General features: G+C 41.5%; 1 protein-coding gene and 1 long non-coding RNA gene across 3 annotated transcripts in view; one reads left to right on the forward strand and one right to left on the reverse strand.

Moving 5' to 3' along the window:
• Positions 1-9,937, forward strand: part of LOC147465145 (uncharacterized) — a 46,341-nt gene extending 36,404 nt beyond the window's left edge. For both annotated transcript variants that reach the window (XM_086518428.1, XM_086518436.1), the window contains 14 exons: positions 5,670-5,818; positions 6,163-6,265; positions 6,401-6,496; positions 6,734-6,789; positions 6,975-7,098; positions 7,271-7,333; positions 7,410-7,469; positions 7,663-7,824; positions 7,914-7,987; positions 8,070-8,163; positions 8,266-8,402; positions 8,490-8,570; positions 8,653-8,758; positions 9,802-9,937. In XM_086518428.1, the coding sequence (XP_086374554.1) occupies positions 5,670-5,818; positions 6,163-6,265; positions 6,401-6,496; positions 6,734-6,789; positions 6,975-7,098; positions 7,271-7,333; positions 7,410-7,469; positions 7,663-7,824; positions 7,914-7,987; positions 8,070-8,163; positions 8,266-8,402; positions 8,490-8,570; positions 8,653-8,758; positions 9,802-9,873 (1,377 nt within the window). In that variant the 3' untranslated portion in view covers positions 9,874-9,937. The remainder of the gene's footprint in view (positions 1-5,669; positions 5,819-6,162; positions 6,266-6,400; positions 6,497-6,733; positions 6,790-6,974; positions 7,099-7,270; positions 7,334-7,409; positions 7,470-7,662; positions 7,825-7,913; positions 7,988-8,069; positions 8,164-8,265; positions 8,403-8,489; positions 8,571-8,652; positions 8,759-9,801) is intronic.
• Positions 6,181-10,091, reverse strand: LOC147465146 (uncharacterized). Its single transcript, XR_015188930.1, has 4 exons — positions 9,953-10,091; positions 9,778-9,863; positions 6,440-6,520; positions 6,181-6,318 (listed from the first exon to the last, which is right to left on the reverse strand). It is a non-coding gene; the product is annotated as an uncharacterized LOC147465146 (long non-coding RNA).
• Between the last annotated feature and the right edge of the window lie 14,196 nt (positions 10,092-24,287).

Genomic DNA, 24,287 nt, shown 5'->3' on the forward strand with positions numbered 1-24,287 from the left:
TGTGCAGGCAAAGATTGAACGGATTCAGGAGAAGGAGACTCTCTCAGTCTCGTCTTCTCCAAAGCATGATACACAGGATTTGCATGATGATAAGCATGATGATTTGAATGCTAACGATGAGCATGATGATTTAGATGACACTGACCAGCATGATGATTTGCATGATGATCAAGATGTGCTTTCTCATAAGCATGATGATTTGTATGATCAAGACGTGATTATTCACAAGGATGATGGTTTAGTTGATGCTTTTTCTAGCGAAGCTAACCTCGTTGCAGATTCGATTAATCACGAAGAATCGATCTTGGCTCTCGAGTCGAGGTTCACAGAACCCCCACAGGAAGATTCGATCAACCACGAAGAACCGATCTTGGCTCTCGAGCCTAGGTCCAAAGAACCCTCACATGAAGTATTATGTGTTCGCATGATTAGTCAGCACGCATTATACAAGTGTTTCATTCGTGATCGTTTCCTGTATTTAGTCAGCGTCTCTATGTGGTCCTTTTTCCTAGGCATGACATATTGTACGTTGAGCACGTTTCACTCATGGATGAGCACGGATGTATGCGGATTATTCATGAAAAGCTGAAAAGTATGCATTTAAGGATGGGACATCCCATGTCTCTTCCTTGGCACGACACAATTGTAGAAAGAGTACAAAGAAGTATCACCAAGCATGGGTATTTCCGTTGTGTATTGCCACAGTTGATTGATTCAGAAGAGAGATTCGATCTCATGGTTTGCGTGTGTATGGTGAACGGTTTGGCACTCCGTCTCTTTGTTCATCTACATTGCATGCACAGTCTTTAGAAAAGACAAGATTTTTTCCAGTCACTTTACATGCAATAGGTATGTTTATGTTTTTGTGTTAGAAGTGGTTTCATGAATTTTCAGCCATGGAGATTCTTGAAGAAGAAAGAAGCATGACTCTAGACGAAGTCGAATCATCGAAGGAGACTCAGAAGACTTTGTGTCGCTTTCGGCGCGGCCCAAAGAAGCAAGCGTTGCAGACCTTTATGAAGTTCAAGTACTGCACGACCCACACATCAGAGTGGGCCGGCGAAGAGTCCTATCCAGGATTTCGGATGCTATTGGCAATCTCCCTCGACGCCATACAATTCGATACCAGTACCTGACTTTGAAAGGAAGGGAATATCACGTGACACATCCAACCTTATGTGTCTGTTGAATCCAACCCTATGTGGCCATTGACAAGCTACAGCATGACCAGGGTTCAGTTCAGTCAAGTCAGTTTAGATAGGAAGTGATCTGGCACTCTTGTGAGTTTGTTCGTAGACCGTGCATGAACAGTCACTTAGATTAGATGCATATCCTCCGGTTGCAATGTAACAAACTGTTGACTTGTCAGCCTAAAGAATGGAGCCAACTTACAGATGTGGCCGAGGGTTTAGCCAAGGGATCTAAACCCTAAGAAGAACAAGTAACAGAAGAAGTCCTACCAACTTATGGGAGCCCCGTTCGATGGGGCCCCAAGTAACATAAAGGAAGAGAATAAAGCAAGATCCGGACACACGCCAAAATTGATCACGTGGCAGATTTTTGAAAATTGCGCTAGCATGATGACGTGGTAGGCTGTACGGATTTTCGCGTTTTGTGCTAGCTGATGGTATGGCAGACTGTACGGATTTTCGTAAATTACGCTGACAGCTTTTCGCATTGCTTTTTGGATTAGAAGCTTTTGAGTTTTAAAGGTTGTTTACTGTAATTGCTTTTCAGGCCAAGGGCCTTTAAATATGAGGTTAGGGCTCATTCTCTGACATGCTTCATGGAGAAGGTGCAGAGTTTGGAGTACCGGCTTGTATGTGTTGAGAAATGCCGAAAGGGGCGCCAAGGTTTGGGGCCAATCCTCTCTGAGGTGGAATTCCGCCACTCCGTGTCGTCTCTCTCTCTCTCTCTCTCACAGTTCAATTGTTATTGAAGTGCTAAAAGTTTGTTCATTCTGTTCTTTTCTATTGGCACGTGGTGTGCCTGTCTTGTGATAGTGGTATGAGAGCATCAGACGTGTGCTTTTCTGAAAGCATACCAGGTTTACAAAAGAGGAGACAAAGCTATTGAAGCTTTATTCGAGAGTTATCTTCGGCCTCTAACCCGGACTTATTAGCCACTACTACCCTTACTTCATCGCGCATCGGACGCGCTCCCGTCTTCACCGCTCATGTCTTACAAGGCAGAAGCCATTAAGATCACTTGCAAAGAAGGATCTGATATTTATTTGTAGTCACTGTTTTGTTCAAAAGAAGGTCCATGTAGATGTTGATGTATATAGCTCTACCAAGCCGCACACTCCAAGTACTTGGCAAGCTTTTAAGAAAAAAATTTGTCCGAAGTTATATCGTTTCTAACATCTTCCTTCGGAGTGCAACTTCTGGCTAAGTGGGGTATCCTGAAATGCTTGCCATGGAAACCCTAGCAGATTATAACTTGAAATTTCTCGACATCTCTCAGTAGATGTCTCTTCACGAGCAGATGACCTTGGAGGTTCGATGTGATTGCTATCTCTTGAGACTACCATCGCCGCCAAAGAAACATTGTCTATCCAAGATCTGATGGACCATGCTGTGCACGGCTACGACCTCATAGAAGGAACCTAACCCTAATTTTTGGTGCAGGCTTCAGGATGGAAAGTCAATTGACTTTTCGAGCTCGGCTGATGTCGAGATTGCTTTTTAAGTTCTAGTTCTGTTTGATTTTGTTTGGTGATCCTGTTTGAAATTTGTTTGAAATGGATGGTATCTGTTTTGAACCTGTTTGGTGCGGATTTGAATTGTTTGACTCTGGTTTGATACTGGTTTCAATGATTGGTGATTTTACTCCCGGGTGAAGAAGTGAGAAATATTGTTTTGGTATTGTTTGAACCTCGGAACGACGCAGGCCGATGCCTGAGGAGCGTTTTGTTGTATGTTTGAAAACCTTAGAATGACCCAGGCCGATACCTGGGGAGCGTTCCGTTGTATACTAGAAAACCTGTGAACGATGTAAGCCGATGCCTGGGGAGCGTTCCGTTGTATGCTTGAACCTCCAACCGACGCAGACTTCGGCTTGGGGAGCGTTTGGTTGTAAAGTCCTCTGAGCTCATGGCCTGGACCTTTTTAGGTTATTTGCAGGGGAAGTGACGAGGTAGTCGTTGAGTAGCTTCATACCAAGATCGTTTGTCTCGGGGGAGTGCCCAGCGACGCTGTTTGTTGTGTCTTGTAACATACATATGTAAGCATTTGTGTTGCATTGTGATGTGCCAATTACTGAATACTCCTAATTGGATGAGATTGCCTGGGTATGTAATTTTAGTGCATCAAGACACAGTATGGTTTGAGTGTGATGGCTAATTTTACTACGCCGGAATATCAAGAGTTCTGATCTGGACAAAAAGATAAGCTAACTCCTTGATCAAAACAGCCGAAAGGAGAAGCTAACTCCTTGATCAAAAGAGGAGAAAGGAGAAGCTAACTCATAATAAAAAGAGCAAATTGATTGTCCCTCAGAATGTCCCTGCGAATGACCCTCGAAAATCTTTGACCTAACTTGCGTTGTTTTGCAGATATGCTGTAATCGCGGACGATTACTCTCTTTCAAGAAGGGGAGATGTAATAAACTGCTCACGTGTCAAAGCCTAAAGAATGGAGCCAACTTACAGATGTGGCCAAGGGGACTAAACCCTAAGAAGAACAAGTAACAGAAGAAGTCTTACCAACTTATGGGGACCCCGTTCGATGGGGCCCCAAGTGACATAAAGGAACGGGGTCCCAAGTGACATAAAGGAAGAAAATAAAGCAAGATCCGGACACACGCCAAAAATGATGACGTGGCAGATTTTCGAAAATTGTGTTAGCATGATGATGTAGCAGGCTGTACGGATTTCTGCGTTTTGCGCTGGTTGATGACGTGGCAAGCTGTACGGATTTCCGTAAATTACGTTGGCAGCTTTTGTCGTTGCTTTTTGGACCAGAAACTTTTGAGTTTTAAAGGCTTTTTATTGTAACTGCTTTTCAAGCCAATGGACTTTAAATATGAGGTTAGGGCTCATTCTCTGACATGCTTCCTGGAGTAGGTGCAGAGTCTGGAGTACCGACTTGTACTGTGTTGATGCAATATAAAGAAATACCGAAAGGGACGCCAAGGTTTGTGCTCTTTGGGGTGGAATTCCGCCACTCCGTGTCGTCTCTCTCTCTCTCAGTTCAATTGTTATTGAAGTGTTAAAAGTTTGTTCAGTTTGTTCTTTTCTATTGGCACGTGGTGCCCGTCTTGTGACATGCATTCCCATCAGAATCCATCAGGGGAATTTTCCAGTGCATTAAAACTTGTTTTCCCTATTTTTGACATTTTTCACTTATTTATTAAATGACTTTTGTTGGGAACTAGGTAGGGCAATTTCGCTAAGATAATATATAAGCAACCTAGGGCTAGCACTATTTGGCAGAAGAAGAAGGAGAGCATCAGGCATTCAAGTGCAACAGGCCTCTGGAGACCCTTCTCAGCAAGACAATCCCCCCCCCCCCCACCAACCTGGCGTTTTTGGAGCCCAGAAGGTCATTGTTTTTCAGCCCTTCCTCAACGTTTTTTCAGCCCCTTGCATAGGCGATTCTAGCACCAGCTTCCTAGCGTTTTTCATACCAGCCACTTCAGCGTTTTAGGGACTGAATTTCAGCTGTAGCATAACCAACAGAATAGCGTTTTCAGATTTGGACCTTCTGCTGCCAGCGTTTTTGGTTCAGCCATATCGCCTTGCAGATCAGCCCCAATATCAGCCAGCGATTGCCCCTTTAATGCAGATTCCTGCCGCAACGGTACCATCGCGAAGAACCCCCAGACCACCCTAGCGTTTTTGCATTCGCCTGCAAATCTGCCAGCGTTTTCTGAATTCAGCAATTAGCCTCTACAAACCGACCCGAACCCGCAACAGATCCTCGCCGTGAGAGCTTGCCGTAGCCGGATTTACAGCGATTAGTTTTCAACGATTACGACAGCCATTCATTTTCAGATTTCAGCCTAGTCTCATCGTGGTCGTCTTCACGAGTCACCGTCGACATCGACATAGCCATTAAATTTGCATCAGCATCATTGTATCAGATTGTGCAATCAATAGTAGACCATTCTCGCCATTGATAGTGGGACCCTTGGAGGAGGGTTTTACAACGTCTCTGGTGTCGTATTCTCTTCTCTATCTCTCAGTCTCATGCACCTTCACGCACAGTGTCCATTCACTTTGTTTGTGTCCATTGCACTCTCTCATTAAGAACGGAAGGCTCTCCCTTCCATAAGAACAAAAAGGAACCTTTGAGCATAGTTTGGAGCACTCATCCTGAGCAAAGTTCAACATTCATTCCGCTGCACCTTGCAAAGAGAGAGACATTTTTAACGTCTATGTGAGGCCGAAGTCGGCCTATGAGACAAATAAAGTATACATGTGTGTATGTCTTCTGGCTATCGCAAAAGACAAAATAGTTCAGACTGATACAAAATAAAAGAGAGAAGGATGTCTGGTGGGTGATGAAATCTATGGCAATGGGTGGAGCACTAGTACTAGGGATATGTGCATGTCTATATGCTGAAGGTAGTACAACCATGCAAATGCATCAATATAGCTAGCTCCTAGAGAGAGAGAGAGAGAGAGAGAGAGAGAGAGAGAGAGAGACCTTAATATGCATCTGCAGTCTGGGCTGAGTGCAGCAAACGACTTGCTTGGCTGCACATTCAAGCCTATCAAAAATGTAAGACATCGGAGCTCAACTTGGCCTGAATATTCTGCTCAATTGATTGTGACATCCTTCCTTCGGCAATACATCAAGATAGGAAGCCTACAGTAAGTGTCCTCAAAAAAACTTTCTTGCCAGTATATTGCTGCTCCATTGCAACTGCCACACACCTGCATGTGACACATAATCTCCATCCTTACTTGCTTGTGGAGTATACATCTTGCTGCTCCATTGCAACTGCCACACACCTGCATGTGACACATAATCTCCATCCTTACTTGCTTGTGGAGTATACATCTTGCCAGTATATCGCTGCTCAATTGCAATTGCCAGACTGCATGCAAGGCATATTCACATCTTTATCTGTGTATGGAGTATAAGGCAGAGCAGCAGATCACCTAATGTCTTTGTCAGTAGTAACTAGTAGCTGCTGATAAAAACTGTTTTAAAGGCTTGAAGAAGCTGGGGGTTCTATATTGAGATTTGGAGAGCAGAGCAATCCAAGTTCTGTAAAAAGCGTTCTTCGCATCCATCATAGCTCCTTCTACTGGAAGGTATCTATTTGTTACTTTGAAAGCATATTGAAAGTGAAGCCTTTCCCGTTGAGCTTTAATAGTAATTACAACAAAGTCAAAGAAAGTAAAACCACCATTTATCTTGCCGTAACCTGATTATTTTCTAAAGAGCAGATAGCTACAAGGGCAGACCTCGGTTTAGCTGATGCTTACATTGATGGAGACTTCACATGTGTGGATGCAGAAAGAGGGTTGCTCAGTTTGCTTTTGGTACGTCCAATTAGTAATTTTGACCTGAGCAATCAATAGCAACTTATTCATTTTAAGGCCAACTCAACAATTGCCAATTACTTACAAGTAATAACCTAAGCAACAAACTGCAACTTTTTTTTTCAAGTCAGATATGTCAAATGTCATGCTTAATAATGCTGGCATAAATTTGAGTGGATAGCATAGCCTTTTATCAGAGGCAAGTCTTGTTGCTAACTATTGGAATGCTTCTTGCAGATATTGATAAATAATCGAGATGAAAGCAACCAGACTACGCAACACTCTGCTAAAAGGTATCCACTGAATTTGTATATGGTCTTAGAGTTCATCAATAGACAACTTTTGAATATTGCGGCATGCCACAGTGAGACTTATCAGATTTATGCTAACATCTGGAAACGATAGCAAAATCAAAAACTGATTTATCACGCCCTTCAAACATGTTGCAAGTGTTTAATCCTCTATAATGGTGATCCAGGAGTTGGTGGAATCCAGTCCTTCTCACAGCTGTCATTGGATCTGCAAGTTCATATCTGAGACATCTCTCAAATCGCAACACGTTGACAAATGCTCGACGGAATATAGCTGCACATTATGACCTTGTAAGTAAAGAGTCTTGTGATGGACACATAGGGTGGAGGACATGCTAGCTTTATATAATCCTAGGTTTGTGTCAACTGACAAGCTCTAGCTCAACCTTTGGGAAAGTTGTAGAAGTTTTTGGTGGCCATTCATGTCCTTTATACATGAGGTTTGAAACGTTTATTGCTGCAGAGTAATGCTCTCTTTGCCCTTTTCCTGGATGAGACCATGACATATTCATGTGCTTTTTTCCAGGTAATTCTCCCTAAGTACTTAATCTGTCTCTCTTTCTCCTGCAAGCATATTCTCAATAATCTATTCTATCATGCAGAGTCCCACAGAATCATTAGAGGATGCTCAGTTAAACAAAATCAGACGTATGATTGACAAGGTACATGCCCAAGATTGAACTTAACAGTTTTCACACCAAAAACCACTCTGAGATCTCTTGCACTACTTGTAACAAAATGCTAGGGCCTATACACAAGACATTTTCTTTGGTCATTCCCATCTGTTGCTTGATAACTTGAGTTTCTATGAACTCCATTGTTCTAAGAATGTAAAAAACTATTGGCTTATGTCAGGCTCAAATCGAGCAATCCCATGAAGTTCTTGAAATTGGGTTTGGGTGGGGTAGCATGGCTTTAGAGATCGTAAGGCGGACAGGATGTAAATACACTGGCATCACTCTGTCAGAGGAGCAGCTCAAATTTGCCCAAGAGCGAGTTAAAGAAGCTGGCCTTGAGGTAAATTCCGTCTTCATACCGCAAATACCGCAATGGGGGTACCACCTCCAGCTTGTTACGTTTCCAATTTAAATTTTTCCCTTTTTCAGGATAAGATTACATTCTTGCTCTGCGATTACCGAACATTGCTGGGTCACAAAAAATTCAATAGAATAGTCTCATGGTGAGGTCATTTATCCCATGACTTACCCTCTGCACTTAACTCAAAATGTCGAGACGTTTCTAACAAAATTAAACCATTCCAGTGAAATGCTCGAGGCAGTGGGACATGAACATTTCCAAGTATTCTTTAGACGATGTGACCACCTTTTAGCCAAAGATGGCATCGTTGTTGTACAGGTAAGGTGATGTTTCCTTGTAGACAAAGTTTAGACTTTAACATCACTCTGTTTACTAATGGCAAGTCTTTTGTCTTCACTACGTGATTTGACACCTCTAAAGGTTATCACCATCCCTGAAGAGCGATATGATGCTTACCGCTTAAGCTCTGACTTTATCAAAGAGTACATCTTCCCCGGCGGTTGTTTACCGTCTTTCAGCACATTGACAGCAGCTATGACAGCTGCATCTTCGTTATGGTAAGCGACCTTACCTTAAATGTAAAGTGGTGTCCACTTTCGTGAGGATCGTGGTCCTACAAGACAACTTTGTTTTGCCATGTGCAGTGTTGAGCACATGGAAAACATAGGAATCCATTATTTCCATACGCTGTTGGAATGGCGACAAAGATTCAATGCCAACCAGAGGTATTGCTTTGATGTTGCCTTCAAAACAAAGTATATTTTTTCTGATGAGAAGTTTAACCAACTGCAGTTGAATTGTAAACAGTGCAATTCTGCAGCTTGGATTCAGTGAAAAATTTCTTCGCATGTGGGAATACTACTTCGTCTACTGTGCAGCTGGCTTCCAGAGCTGTACATTAGGAGTGGCACAGGTAAAACTTCTCTACCAAGTTTCTTGGCAATTTGCTGCTGCAAAGACATGCACTGTTTTTTTTGTTTGTGAAATCAAACTATGTCAAGTGTGGTAAAGCTTCCAAAGAGGTGGCATGCATGGGAGGGATCGGGAATACTCTAAGGGTACATTCTTTACTTGAGACTTGAGGGCACTGTTTATGAATATAGCTTGAACCTAGCTTTGGTGCCTAACCACTCTATTCGGATTCAAAAATACAAGCATCTAGGTGCTCATGTATCCATGATGAAGCCCTTCTTTAGACATACTTCCACAAACAGCTATGCATTACTTGACCGGTCACCAGCAACATAGATTTTATGACATGAGGCAAGCCAAACAAAGTGAATTGGATTAATTCCACAAAATTAACTGCAATAATGTCGCAGCAAAATTTCCCTCGCATGCATTTAAACGGGCAACCATACTCGTATGATTCACTGGAACCATACCCTTATCAAAAACTGTTTTGATACCCATACTGAAAATGATATCATAGTGTGGTCAAAATTGCCAACAGAAATTAAAACTAATGAGGTCGATGTGGGCATTAACGATGATAGTAGTTTCAAGACTAAAGTAAGATGAGAAGTTCTATATTTCTATGGTGTGCTCACCATGTATAATCATTTGTGTTTTTCCAAATAAAAATAGGGGTCACGTAACATACTTCAACAATGCTTCCATACCCGATTGTGCTTGCCTTCAAAAACGCATGCAAAAACTATGGTTCAGGCCACACACATCTTATCTCAAATTTTATAAACCAGAAAAGGCCACTGACGCGTTAGCTGACGTCGCTCGTATTTGTTTTGTGGAGAAGCCACAATAAAGAATCTGATTTTCGACCTGTGAGTCATTTTACTTGAGATCTGATTTCCTGCCCGTCTTGACTCAACAAGCATGCATGTCTAGAATGTTTGTCGCGACTCGTCAGCATCAACCAAAAACCATTAAACTTGTAAAACAAAGTGAGTTGAACGCTCATATGACGCTGACCTGGTGATGTATTCGATTTTGCAGATCGTGTTCTCACGTCCCGGCAATGTCCCAGCGTTTGGAGATGCATGGAGGAGAAGATGTTTCTATGAGTAACATAAAGGAAACCCATACACTGAACAGATTCTTTTGAGCCTTTGTAAAGAAGGAAAATGGACAGCGATTTTGTGAATACCTTGGTAGGAGCAGAAAACAGTCATTCTTTGTGGGAGGTTTAATTGTCGCTCCCCCCGCCCTTGCATATCACAGCCATTACTGTACTCGGGACTGATAAACTCTCACTTGATTTTCACCATAGGAGACGGAATTTGTACAAAATTCGGCCGCAATTGAACTGGGCTTCTTCGAATGAACCATCTCTTTCTCTCTCTCTCTCTCTCTCTCTCTCTCTCTCTCTCTCGTAAAAATTCGGCCGCAATTGAACTGGGCTTCTTCGAATGAAGCATCTCTCTCTCTCTCTCTCTCTCTCTCTCTTTTCTGTGTCCCTACCGCGCACCCGCCGACACGCCACATGACCACGTCTACAGATTCTAGAAGTAGAAGTAAACTCCGCCCCGGCAATGCACTTTTGTCTTTTCGATCAGGGATGGTGCTTACGTGGTACGCAGACATTCAGCCGTGCAGAGGCCCCATCAATTTAGGGCCTCGTCATTTATCGGGCATTGTCTAAGAGCCGGGTCACGCTGGGTAGTGGGGAGAAGAAATACATATGGTTGCATTGCTAGGAGGAGAGCTGGACCGAGATAATTCTGCCGAAAAGCTGTGCAGGCTTCAACTATCTGATTGGCTCAAATCTGGATACAAATGCGCTCAGTTTTGCATTGCCTAAGTTATAGCTTTACCCCCTTCATTTTCAAGAGGACTAGCAGGGTGATTGCAGTGCTGCGAGAGGCTAGGAAATTTGCCAAAAAAGGGAGATTCCTTGGTCGGCTTCTCCCTGCTATCCCTGAGTGTGACCCAGCTCTAAGATCAAACACATCAAAACCTGAGGAAGATGTCTACATTCCAAAAAGATGCGTGCGTGGGTGATGTGGTTTGGGCACATCGCTCTCATCCCTAGGTTGTGGGCTCAATCCTCCAAGGGGCGGGGCGGGGGGGGGGGGGGGGGGGGGGGGGGGGGGGGTTTAGCTAAGTAACTTGGGCACCCAAGCTTACATTTTTTCCAAGTTAACTTTGCCCAAGTTCCACAAAGCTCAGACCATCCCAATGTAGATCCCATCCCGTCCCATGCCTGTGTGAGATATAGTTGAGTCCAACCCTAGATGATGCCCAAACGGCTAGAAAGGTCAACGTTTGCAACAATGGGCTACTTACAGCATCATGTGATAGCACCACTCCCATGTGAAAACATGAACTCATTGGTTGATCGTCGATAAGATAGTCTATGGACCCATTACATCTGTGTAGCCATATAGTTACAATAATGTTCAAATCTCGTAAAAGTGCATAATACAAAGAATGGTACACATGGAGCAATGTGTACAGTAATACTTCCACATGTGGCTTCCTAGGAAGCTACAAACACTGGCACTCCAATCCATCTGTGCAACTCAAATTAAATAAGTAGATTATCAAGTAGGTCTCGATATCCAATTGCGAAGTAGGTCAAGATATCCGTTATCTTCTTGGGGATGTTGTCATTGTCGAGTATAACAATAGCCTTATCATTAGCCGTAACATATTTTGATAGCAAATCCAATGTAGGTTGCCTCTTTGATAGCCCCCATTTTTTAATATAACCTCATTGCTCAAAAAGAATTTCAGCTCCCCCAAAGTCAAATTCTTGCTTCAAGAGACTCTTTATATATTAAACGTCGGTCCTATGTCAAATCACCTTTCAACAATCAAATCATCCACAAAGATGTATACAATGACAGTACTTGCCTCATTCTCTTGCATGTATGAAGAGTGGTTTACATCAACCATACAAAAACCAAGATGAGGCCCTTGATTTCACCATTTCGGGTGATTCAAAAGAGCTTAAATTTCTATCCTATGTGAAGTCTCTTTTTGGACAAAAAATGATATCCTATGTCCATGTCAAGCTTAAGCGGCAAACATAGCTTGGTCTTTCAAAGAATAAAGAGATTTGGATGAATTTTTGCTTCCTACAAATGTCCAATGAAATTTATACTTAGCATTCAATTATGTATGTGCATGCATCCATCATCATCATTTTGCAAATTTATGTTGTGTTAATTCCTTTGTTTTCTTGGTTTCTAGTCATGGCATTGATTCCTTTGAGATGAGCAAAGAGCCAAGAAGAATCGGCACTTGCAACTTTGTCTATACAAAGAGAGTAGAGATTAGGGTTATGTTCAAGCTTAACAAATCCTTCTAGGCTACTTGCTAAATAGTGGTTAAGCCACATCTAACTCCCAAAAGAGTCCACTATCAAGGCAATAACCACTATTAGGGTTATAAACATCGCTTGTTCTAGCTTAAGAAATCCTTCTAGGCTACTTGCTAAATAGTAGGTAAGCCACATTTAACTCCCAAAAGGGTCCACTATTAAGGCAATAACTCCCAAGGTGTTAACCGAAGTTTCCAGTCAATGAAATAATAAATATCTTGTCATCTCTTATCTTGAATTTTGAACTTAACTCCCCTTTATGATCTACTCAATCTTTTTTCCAAATAAAAAGAAATCCTACCAAATCGATTTATAATTTGCCTTGTTTTTCACATGACAAAAATGCACAAGATTGAAATGATATGCACAGTTGATGTCTCACTTAGGGAAAACTTTTAACAAAAGGCAATGGAAGAGGGGATTGAAACGGAAAATGCATACAAACAATCCAACCCATAGTAGAATCGCCCCTTCATTGAGGCACCTAATTGCACATCATTATTCATGTTAGCATGTTTTTTAGAAATATTCAAAGCACTAAATTGACAATTTAAAAATTACTTATTGCTAGTTGAGAATCCAACATACTGATGCATTTTTTATAGGAAAAAATGATACCTATCTTGAACAAAAAGACTAAATAGACATTAATCTAGCACATACATACATAACATGTTCGGAAAAAACGTGTGATCAAAGCCATCTATAAGAACGTGTGACACACATGGCGCAAAACACATGCCTCAACAAACACAAATGCAACATGATGAAGCCCACATTCTAGTGAAGTTTAAACACGCATGTTGAAGCTCTCTCTCTCTCTCTCTCTCTCACACACACACACACACACACACACACACACACACACACACACACACACACACACACACACACACACACACACAAAATTACATGAGTCCTTACTCATGCTTCACCACTTTAATTAGACTGAAAAAAATGATTTTTTAAATTAAAAAAAAAACCCTCCCAGTCTTCACCTTTACATCTCTTGTAAACCATCCATTACATGATCGCACAAACAGCTGTCACAGTAATGACAAGTGTTTGGACGCTCGGTCAAAGGTAAGATACGGGTAGCTAAGCATACTCGATGGTGCGTGGCGTGCTGTTAAAATATCCTCTGAGTGGCTGCCCATAGCTGCGATACAAAAAAATCTTTTGTGGTGGAAGAAACTGCGCTAGCAGATATAACCGTTATGAAAAACCTCGCTTCATTGACTGTTCTACATAATAGTATTGTGGCCCTATGCCCATAGCTTCAATTACCATCGCTAGACGAATATTTTCCCTAAAATGCTCCCGACCCCAAAGGTAGCGCGTCACTCTGTCCTGATATGTCCACCACTTCGTCTGAGTAACAGATGTTCCTAATTGCGGAAATAAATGATGTTCGTAACGGAGTAGTGTGGCTCGCTTAGTAGACTCAATTTACTACCGAAGATGTGCAATAGATATAGCTAAAACCTGATCTCCATTATGAGTCATTGCAAATAAATATATAGGACACACTTGATGACAAAGTTAGATGTTGGCTGTAAACTCTCCGATAGCTACTCAAGATAGATACTGTGCATTGGTTTGATAAAAATATGCCCGTCTTTTATAGACCTATATTGATAACTGAACCCAATGGTTATGTGGTCAAAAAGCCCAAACTAAGTGACTTCTTTTACCTCACCTAGTAGGGATTGGCATATGTCTACTCTCGAAATTTTTCTAAGTGGATTGTTTTTTTGACCATAGGCTCATGTGATATATCAGTTTTATGCTTTACTGACTGTTTATATCCACCCATTGTTGGGAGCAATTGTTTGTATGTGGACCGAGTATCGACCTTTCGAAAGCAGGCAAAATAACCTGGCTGTCTACTGCCACTTTTAATTAAGCACATGTGGCTCATAATATGTTTTTTTGATATTTCTTTGATATTTTTTAATATCTTCTTTTTACATAAGCTAAAAAAGATCTTTTTGTTCACCCTAATACTTCTATTAGGTTGCGTCTGATTACTCCTTTGCATTGCTCTCTCTGTTAGTGCCTGTCGCACGCTTTCTTCTGCATAGTAGAAGAGCTTTAGCATGCTAGTGCTGGGGCGTTTTGATCTTTGCGTTGGCTTCTAGCTTCCGGATCTCGTGCTGAGTATAATCCTGGGTAAGGGGGTCTTGAAGGCTGCCCTCGATGGCGGGGGTACCTTGTAGATTTCGGGGCCCTTCTGCTAAGGAATGGCAGCATCATCACCTATAAATACCTCATAAGGTGAGTACCTATGCTCACTTAGCATTGTGTTCTGTGACTTTTGTTGTGCGTTCAATTCTGCTTTGCTGTGGTGACTTCATCATGCCGAAAAAAATTGAGAAAGCTATGATCATCTTCATCAAGTCTATAGGTTATCTAGATCTGTTGTTCTCTTAGAATTTTTTTAAAAAGATGTGATCTGGACTGCCTTTGCTAAATTGTAGAAGGTGCTTCAAAAAGACGATTGGCAGTATTTTTAAACACTGGTTAACTTGACTGTTTCTTCAATTAAATCTATGGCATGAGAAGTGGGGTTGACTAGTATACTTGATGAAATTGGGGTACCGTGACTGGGGCTAATTGCTGCCAGAGCTCGAGACTAAATTGTGGTGTCTCTGGTTGATTATTACGGTACAGCCAAGTTGGATAAAATTTGCTGAGGTTGTTGAAGCTGTTCTTATCCGTATAAAGTGGTTCTATCTGAAAAAATCTCGATGTTGAGAGATGCCAAATCTCGAAACTATTTCACCATTTGGTCGATGTGTAACAGCTAGATAAGGAAAAATTAGATGAAATTTTTATGAGCATCTGAATATTGGGGTGTCGAATAGAATGGTGTTTTGCTTGCTGATATTTATGGCCAGATGGATCACCTCTCAAAGTGTGTAACATTTCAATTCGGATGCATCTTGCCTTTAAGTGAGTTGGGTCACCATCCTTAAAAAATCCTAAACATGGTTTTTTTTAAAAAAAACTTACCTTCACTTACTTTATCAGTGCATAGGGGAGTGACTCCATACTTGCATGATGATGTGTGGAAGAGTATAGAAATTATGTCTCCAGCATAATGTGTAGACTTCAATGACTTACCGACGATATATTTCGTACTCGCTAATATGTGTTGGTCCTTTTTATCCTATGCTTGTAGACCTTCCGACTAGTCTGACTGAGATTGGACCATACTTGGTGATTAAAGCATTGGTTGTGGGACACTCCGGGAAAGAGTGGGGCTGGTCTCTGGTTGTTCTAGTTGTACTGGCTGGGCTAGTTGTAGCCTTTGAAAAGACCTTCCCTAGTGAGCATGACTTCGTAGAATGGCAAGGCTATACTGCAACAAAAAAAAGAAATTGTTTATCTGTCCGTTTTCTGGTTTTTTCATCATAAAATGAACAAACCTGCTATGGTTGGGTATTTGTTGGTGGTAATCGGCTAATATGAGTAAATTTGCGACTATGTGTTGTACTAGCTTTTGGAAGAATATGTCGACTTTGACATTGGTAGAGATTCATATGATAATAGGGCTAAAAGGATTTTTAATTCTGATATTAATATAATATGTTAAATCCAAAAATTGTTCCTCTGGTTGTTCTACTAATCTTATTCATTACTATGCTGATCTAAAGTGTATTTGTTTTGCATTCGCTAAGATACTACAGAGGTCCTTTTTAGGAGGTATAAGTGGGATAAATTTCAAGCCCGAACTTTTCACAAACATAAACCGGATGCTACTTTATCTCTGCAAGAAGGTTTTTTCCGTTTCAAACTAATGGCGAGTATAAAAATAGTTGACTCATGCTTACTCAGATTTGCACCTATGGGTTATACACTTCCCAACATATGAAATGGATAAGTTGAATGCCGGTTTTCTTTTTTTAAAAAACCCTATATAGTTTTGTGTTTTTTTTGAAACTATGGATAGGTTTTTAAAAAATTTCTGGAACTACTTCAACATATATTAGCTTTAAGGGGAAGCTCACTCTCCTCGATTGATTTGCCAAAAAAACAGGGGGATTCTTATTATGATTTTGTTTTTAAATTTTAAAAAAAACAAACAACAAATTACATATAGAAGAACTGTGGGTTTTTTCATTGTGACATCGATAACAACTGGGATGCTCAGCATCACCTGTGTACAGTCACGTGCTAACGAATTGTTTTCTTGTGGCTATGGCTGTAGGTGAGGGCTACCTTCTTTGATAAAAGCATCCAGTTCTATGTTGTAGATGACTAGTGGTTGTTCGCTTACCTTGAAGCAACATCACTCCAGAATCTGGAATGACTGCTTCCCATGTTTTAGTTTATTATCTTCACTACCTTGTACAAAATTTATTTTCAACTACAAATAAATTATTTTACAAATCCATTGTATTTTCCTAGAATTATTGTTCTGTGAACTGTATTGTTCGTTTGCGTATATATTTATGTATATATAATTAGAACTGCTACACACACACACACACACACACACACACACACACACACACACACACACACACACACACACACACACACACACACACACACACACACACACACACATCCAACAAAGACAACAATTCCAAGCTTAGGAGAAGAAAACTCAAACAAATGAGTACCTTTTTCTCATAGTGTGTGTTCAATTCTGTGGGGATGGTTTGAAAGCATGACCTTACCTAGTAGAGGGTTGGGGAGCACGGGAAGTGAGAATGCCTTGTAGAGGATGCCACCAGTATTGATGCAAATGGGATGCACATAGGAACAAGTCTCGTGTATGTGCAAGGACTACCAAATCATGGAAAGAAGTGGCAACAAGTGGGCTAGACATGTCAAATTTCTCGGTCTCCTCTTTGTCTTACATTCCGGTCTTCAAGGGGGAGAGTAGTGTTAGGACAAGGGTTGAACCATAAGTAGGCCATGTGGGCTTGGACCCTAGGGTAAGGTGGCCTTGCCATGTGGATGGCATGCATCCAAGGGGGCATCTATAAAGATGCAAGGATGGGTGGTTAATGGCATGTGAATTTCCCTCTATCTCACATTGGTACTAGAGTTCAGGATCTCTCTCTCTCTCTCTCTCTCTCTCTCTCTCTTACACACACACACACACACACACACACACACACACACACACATACATTTCGCTTTTGGAAAAGGACTTGTAGAAGATTGGAGCTCTCTCTCTCTCTCTCTCTCTCTCTCTCTCTCTCTCTCTCTCTCTCTCTCTCTCTCTCTCTCTCTCTCACACACACACACACACACACACACACACACACACACACACACACACACACACACACACACATTTCGCTTTTGGAAAAGGACTTGTAGAGGATTGGAGCTCATGAAAAGTGGATGGCATGCATGCTAAGGGGCATCTATAAAGATGCAAGGATGGGCAATTAGTGGCATGTGAGTCTCCCTTGTGTCTCACATTCAAGGGGAGAGTTGTGTGAGGACAAGGGTTAGACCGTAAGTAGACCATGTGGCTATGGACCCTAGGGTGATTCATGGAAAAGATTATGATTTGATAGTGAACTTGAAAAAGGCCTTGCCATGTGGGTGGCATATATGCAAGGGGCATATATAAAAATGCAAGGCTGGGTGGTTAGTGTCATGTAAGTCTCCCCTCTATCTCACATTGATATCAAAGCTCAGGACGTCTCTCTCTCTCTCTCTCTCTCTCTCTCTCTCTCTCTCTCTCTCTCTCTCTCTCTCCCCCCCCCCCCCCCCCCCCCCCTTATTTTTTCGCTTTTGGAAAAGTTGTAGGAGATTGGAACGCATGAAAAGTGGATGGCGTGCACGCTATGGGGGCATCTATAAGGATTCAAGGATGGGTGGTTAGTGTCATGTTAGTCTCCCATTTGTCAGTTTCCAAGGGGAGAGTAGTGTTAGGATAAGGGTTATATTGTAAATGGCATGTGGGTACGGACCCTAGGGGTAATGCCTTGCCATGTGGATGGCATGCATGTTAGGGGCCATCTATAAAGATGCAAGAATGGGTAGTTAGTGACATGCCAATCTCCCCTCTATCTCACATTGGTATGGGAGCTCATGATCTCTCTCTCTCTCTCTCTCTCTCTCTCTCTCTCTCTCTCTCTCTCTCTCACACACACACACACACACACACACACACACACACACACACACACACACACACACACACACACACACACACACACACACACACACACACACACATATCCAACAAAGACAACGATTCCAAGCTTAAGAGAAGAAAACTCAAACAAATGAGTACCCTTTTCTCATAGTGTGTTTTCAATTTTGTGGGGATGGTTTGAAAGCATGACCTTACCTAGTAGAGGGTTGGGGAGGAGGGGAAGTGAGAATGCCTTGCAGAGGATGCCGTTATTATTGATGCAAATGGGATGCACGTAGGAACAAGTCTCGTATATGTGCAAGGACTACCAAACTCATGGAAAGAAGTGGCAACATGTGGGGGTCTAATTTCCCGGTCTCCCCTCTGTCTCACATTCCGGTCTTCAAGGGGGAGAGTAGTGCTAGGACAAGGGTTGAACCGTAAGTAGGCCATGTGGGCTTGGACCCTAGGGTAAGGTGGCCTTGCCATGTGGATGACATGCATGCAAGGGGGCATCTATAAAGATGCAAGGATGGGTGGTTAGTGGCATGTGAGTTCCCCTCTATCTCACATTGGTATTAGAGCTCATGATCTCTCTCTCTCTCTCTCTCTCTCTCTCTCTCTCTCACACACACACACACACACACACACACACACACACACACACACACACACACTATCTATCTTAACTTTCTCTAGCTATGGCCGCTACCGGGACCTTTACACCTACTCTTACACTACCTACCTTAAAACTAGATTCCTAAACCCCCTAGCATGGGGCACACACACACACACACACACACACACACACACACACACAATACCTATGAAGGCCGCTAGCTATTCAAAAACCTACATTACTCTTGACATTTATTCCTACACACTCGTACACTTACTCTAATACTACCTACCTTTAAACTGGATTATTAAACTCTCTTGCATGGGGCACTACCCTTACATGATAAAACTTATTATCTCCTAATATTGGGGGGCATATGGCCATTACACTTAATGCCCTCCCCCAAATCGAGCCTGCCTGCGATCTCTGTTCTGTCTCCCCACTCTACACGGCGCACTCATTCCCTCACTCCTGCACTCTGTCGCACGGGTTCCTATACGCTCTGCTCTGCTCACTCAGAACGCCACCGAAGGCATTAACCTCGGGGATCGTCCGTATGGATCTCTCCCACTCCTCCAGCTGCTGCGCGAGTTGTATATAAAGGTGAGCTCTCTTGGAGCTCACTTAGTGTTGTGCACTTGTTCATTTCGTTGTGTGTTTGCAAATACCACTTAGTAGTCGCACTATCTCTTGTTGGGGAAAAGCTTTGAGTGATGGTTAAAGGGAAAGATAAATTGGCAGTTGTGGAGCTGGCTGCTCCAACTCAAACACAGGTATTACTGTTGGACATGGGCTTTCAAATACTTGTTCTCTTGTTTAATTTTTGTGGTAAAAAGCTGGCTTGCGGTTTGGAAGCAGTCTAAATAGTTTTTTTCTCTCCTTTACTTAACTCAATGTAGTTGGTTGTTTCCGTTATAATCCGACTGTAAGTTGCCTACGATGTTTTCATATCGTTGTTTTGGTTATCTACCCATGACTAAATGAGTAGGAAAATCTCATTGGATTGGTTGTTTTCTGTTGGCCGAAGATTTTGGGGATGGTGCTGTAATGAGAAAACTCTGATCTGGAAAATTATGAGGTTAAAATATCACCCAGGTTCTGTCTCTATTTTGTACTAGTAAAGGATATCCAGATTTTGTCGATTATTCTATGAACTTCTGTCTAGGCTTGCTTGCTTTGGAGACCGGACTGTTTTTTAAGGGCTCTTGTGCTTAGCCAAGCAACTTATGTTCTATGGTTATAACTAAGTAGTGGGATTTTGGTCTTTTGGCGTGAATACCATGCCTGACTTAAGGATACTCGTAGAACTCGGTTGATTGAATGCTTATGCCTGCATTTATATTGAGCTTTATTTAGGTTCAGCTTCATGTGGTTTTGTAGCTGCTCTTCTCCATTCTGATAGCCCATGTGTGGCATTACAACAATATAACATACATATTATGACTGGTGATTTTGGTGGAACTTGGCCTAGTGGAGCTTCTCTAGGTCTGCCTATGGTATATGAATGGTTCTCTGTTTGGGAGATGTGTTACTGTTCTGTTTGGGGTTGAGCTACATCTATATGGCTCCATGAAAGTCTGGCCATTTCACCGCTTTGCTTAAGGGGGCAACTGATTGTGACTGAATTCACTTTTGCACTATTGGCATGAACTTTATTTGTTTGGAAAGCCGTATCGATTATATTCTGCAATCAATTTACCTATACAACTATGAGGTGGATACCTTCCTTTTTAAGCTTCATGTGTTGTTGCTGCTCTTCTTTATTTTAATAGGACTTATATGGCTTATGGACTGGTTCTTATGGTCTTTTTTCCTACATCTCATGACAGCATTATGGCTTGTTTGATATAGCCGATGGTTTTGATAGAACTTGGCATGCTGGAACTCCACTAAGGTTGACTATGGGTTTGGGAATATTTGAGTTTTGGAGCTCTGGTTGGGAGCTAGGCCGCCTCTCTGTTTGAGGCTGAGGTGCATTAGTATAACTCTATGAAAATATGGTCAATGTGTTGGATAATGGAGTGGCTAATCATGGCTGCAGTCTCTTTTGTTTTGTTACTAACCTGAACTTTTTTCTTATGCAACTATATAGTTGGCTTGTGACTTAATGCAACTATGCTATTTTGTGGTATTGGCTGTCTCTTTGTTGATTGAATGCTTATACCTGCATTTGAATTGAGCATCATTCTTGTACAGCTTTTTGTGTTTTTTTTGGCTGCTATGGTGTCCAAGAACACAACTTTGGCAACATTCGGATACCGGATTCTTGGTTTTTTGTCAAGATAGCTTGCGGATCTGGAAGCGGTCTAAATGGTTTTGTGTCGCTCTTTTACTTCACACAATATAGTTGGTTTGTGTCCTTTAGGCCTGGATGTTTCAACAGCATGTGGCCTATGATGGTTTCGTATCTTGGCTATAGTTTTCTATCCATGGTTAAATAGGTAGAAGCATCTCATTGGGTTGTTTTGTTTTTTACTGGCCAGAGATTTTGGGAATGTTGCTATAGTGGAAAACTTTGATCATGCTGATCTGGAAAAATTCTGAGAATAATTTCTTAAAAAGTTATCCAGGTTTTTTGTATTAAAGGGTATCTCATGGCCCTTTTTCACTGGGTGCTGATTGATTTTCTATACTAGATTTTGGGCTGGGTCTTGCTTATTTTGGATGTTTAGCCATAACCAAATATGGCGCTCATAAGCTGGCTGCTGGCTAACGGTTATCGGTTAGAACTTACTTTTCTTCCGTACATCAGGTTATGTAAATACCTTTGGCTTAGTAGATGATGATAACATCCATATACTGCCGTAATAACTAGTTTCTACTCAGTACTGAGCTGCCCTTGTAAATAATGAGTGCTGACACCTGTTACACTAGGTCTTATGTGTTTATGTTATGGTTTCCTTGAACCTCCAAGATGGGGAAGAGGATACCTTTGTTTCTTTTTTGAGCTGGGATCTACTGGATCAATGCTTAAAAAACACGATCCTGGTTTTTGAAAAAAATCTAGCAGTTGTCATCACTTTGGTGGTTGCTGTTTAAAAGCCTAAATAAAGCTTGGGAGTGGTTTTCCTTTGGTTGATTACTTTAAATATCTTTTTTTCTAACAATAGCTCTGCTCTGTAACACATTTTTTATATATTTGATTGATTTGCAGTTTCTTGACAGACTGGTCCCTCTTTTTATTTGCTGTTTACTGACCTTTTTTTGGGGATCTTTGGAACTTGGTAGGATCTCCTCGGGAGTATGCTACCAGGACTGAGCTGAGTCTTCTTGGTATTTTAAGTCTTATAAATCTCAGACAGATGTTTTTTAGGCCAACTCCACTTGGCTGTAACTGGTTTTTGCACTTTGCTTGTTTTTCTAAAAGCTTATTACATGTACCAGCTGACTGTGTCATCTCTTTTTACATGCTAAAAGAGGGCTTATACTTCTTATGGCTCTTTTTTGAAACTTTGTGATATGTTTCTTGTAATTGATAATTCTGGCAGGGCCGTCACCTAGTAAGAGTATTGATATTTACCTTTGTGTCATCTCTTTTGCTCTCTGAAGACCGGAATGAACCTAGCTATTGGGTTGTTGAGAGTTTCTTTCTGCTAAAACTTTAATAGCAGCAACTTTTTTTGGGATATGACTAAGATGACCTGTAGATGGGATGATGTAAACACTTGTTACTAATACCTTTTCCTCTCATCCCAATGATAAATGTTTTTTTGATCACAAGGAATAAAAGGTAGTAACTAATTCAAGTTATTATTATTTACCTTGGGAGCTAATACTTGTATATTTATAGGAAACACCAAAATATACATTAACAGCACGCATGAGCACAATTTCAAAACCTAAAAAATTGCGGCAATAAATGCCAAACTCTGCCAAGTGGAGAGTCGGGCATACGTAGTCCACTTCGGGGCAAAGATAGCCTCCAAAGCTCGCCTCCGACCTTTCCTTTTTAGAGCTTGTAAAATTAAAAAGAGCTCCACTTAGAATTCCTAAATCTAAGTTTGTTTTGGTTGGACAAATCTGTTTTGATATCAGGAATTCTGCTAATTAAAAAAAACTACATTTTGTCCCCATACAGCTTGGTTTTTTATGATTGTTAAACTGATAGAGTTGTATGGTCTTTGATATCGTGAAACACATAAGTCTAAAACATTTTTTCCCATCGCACTGGTTAAAAGTTTTCATCTCTTTACTTTAATTGATAGCAATTTTAAAGTTGAGTGACATCGATAACAAGTGGGATACCTATGCATCACCTGCAGTCAGTGCCAATACTAACTATATGTTATATTGTCTCTATGGATGCAGGTGAGGGTTACCTTCTCAACTCTAAGCTATCAAATTTTTGCTGGTCTGGAGATTTGCAGGACTTGTATCTCTTCATCCTTACTAGGGAAGCTTTTTAAATTTCCCCACTTGTGTATAAGACCATTTTTTGACATGATAATGGAATTATACAGCCCTCTTTCCTGACATAGTTTCTAGTGTCTTTTGAATTTGATCAAATTCTTTGGTGTCTATGTATTAATATTATTGAAACACACACATTTTTTCGCTTTTGGAAAAGGACTTGTAGAAGATTGGAGCTCATGAAAAGTGGATGCCATGCATGCTAAGGGGCATCTATAAAGATGCACGGATGGGAAATTAGTGGCATGTCAGTATCCCTTGTGTCTCACATTCAAGGGGAGAGTAGTGTGAGGACAAGGGTTAGACCGTAAGTAGACCATGTGGGTATGGACCCTAGGGTAAGGCCTTGCCATGTGGATGGCATGTATGCAAGGGCATATGTTAAAATGCAAGGCTGGGTGGTTAGTGGCATGTAAGTCTCCCCTCTATCTCACATTGGTATCAGAGCTCATGATGTCTCTCTCTCTCTCTCTCTCTCTCTCTCTCTCTCTCTCTCTCTCACACACACACACACACACACACACACACACACACACACACACACACACACACACACACACACACACACACACATTTTTTTGCTTTTGGAAAAGTTGTAGGAGATTAGAACGCATGAAAAGTGGATGGCATGCACGCTATGGGGGCATCTATAAGGATGCAAGGATGGGTGGTTAGTGTCATATTAGTCTCCCATTTGTTGGTTTCCAAGGGGAGATTATTGTTAGGACAAGGGTTATATTGTAAATGGCATGTGGGTACGGACCCTAGGGTAAGGCCTTGCCATATGGATGGCATGCATGCTAGGGCCATCTAGGGGGCCATCTATAAAGATGCAAGAATGGGTAGTTAATGACATTCCAATCTCCCCTCTATCTCACATTGGTATGGGAGCGCATGATCTCTCTCTCTCTCTCTCTCTCTCTCTCTCTCTCTCTCTCTCTCTCTCTCACACACACACACACACACACACACACACACACACACACACACACACACACACTCACACATGCACACACATA

The sequence above is a fragment of the Adiantum capillus-veneris genome, chromosome 1 (genome assembly GCF_014529385.1).
Source record: "Adiantum capillus-veneris isolate H3 chromosome 1, ASM1452938v2, whole genome shotgun sequence".
NCBI lineage: Eukaryota > Viridiplantae > Streptophyta > Polypodiopsida > Polypodiales > Pteridaceae > Adiantum > Adiantum capillus-veneris.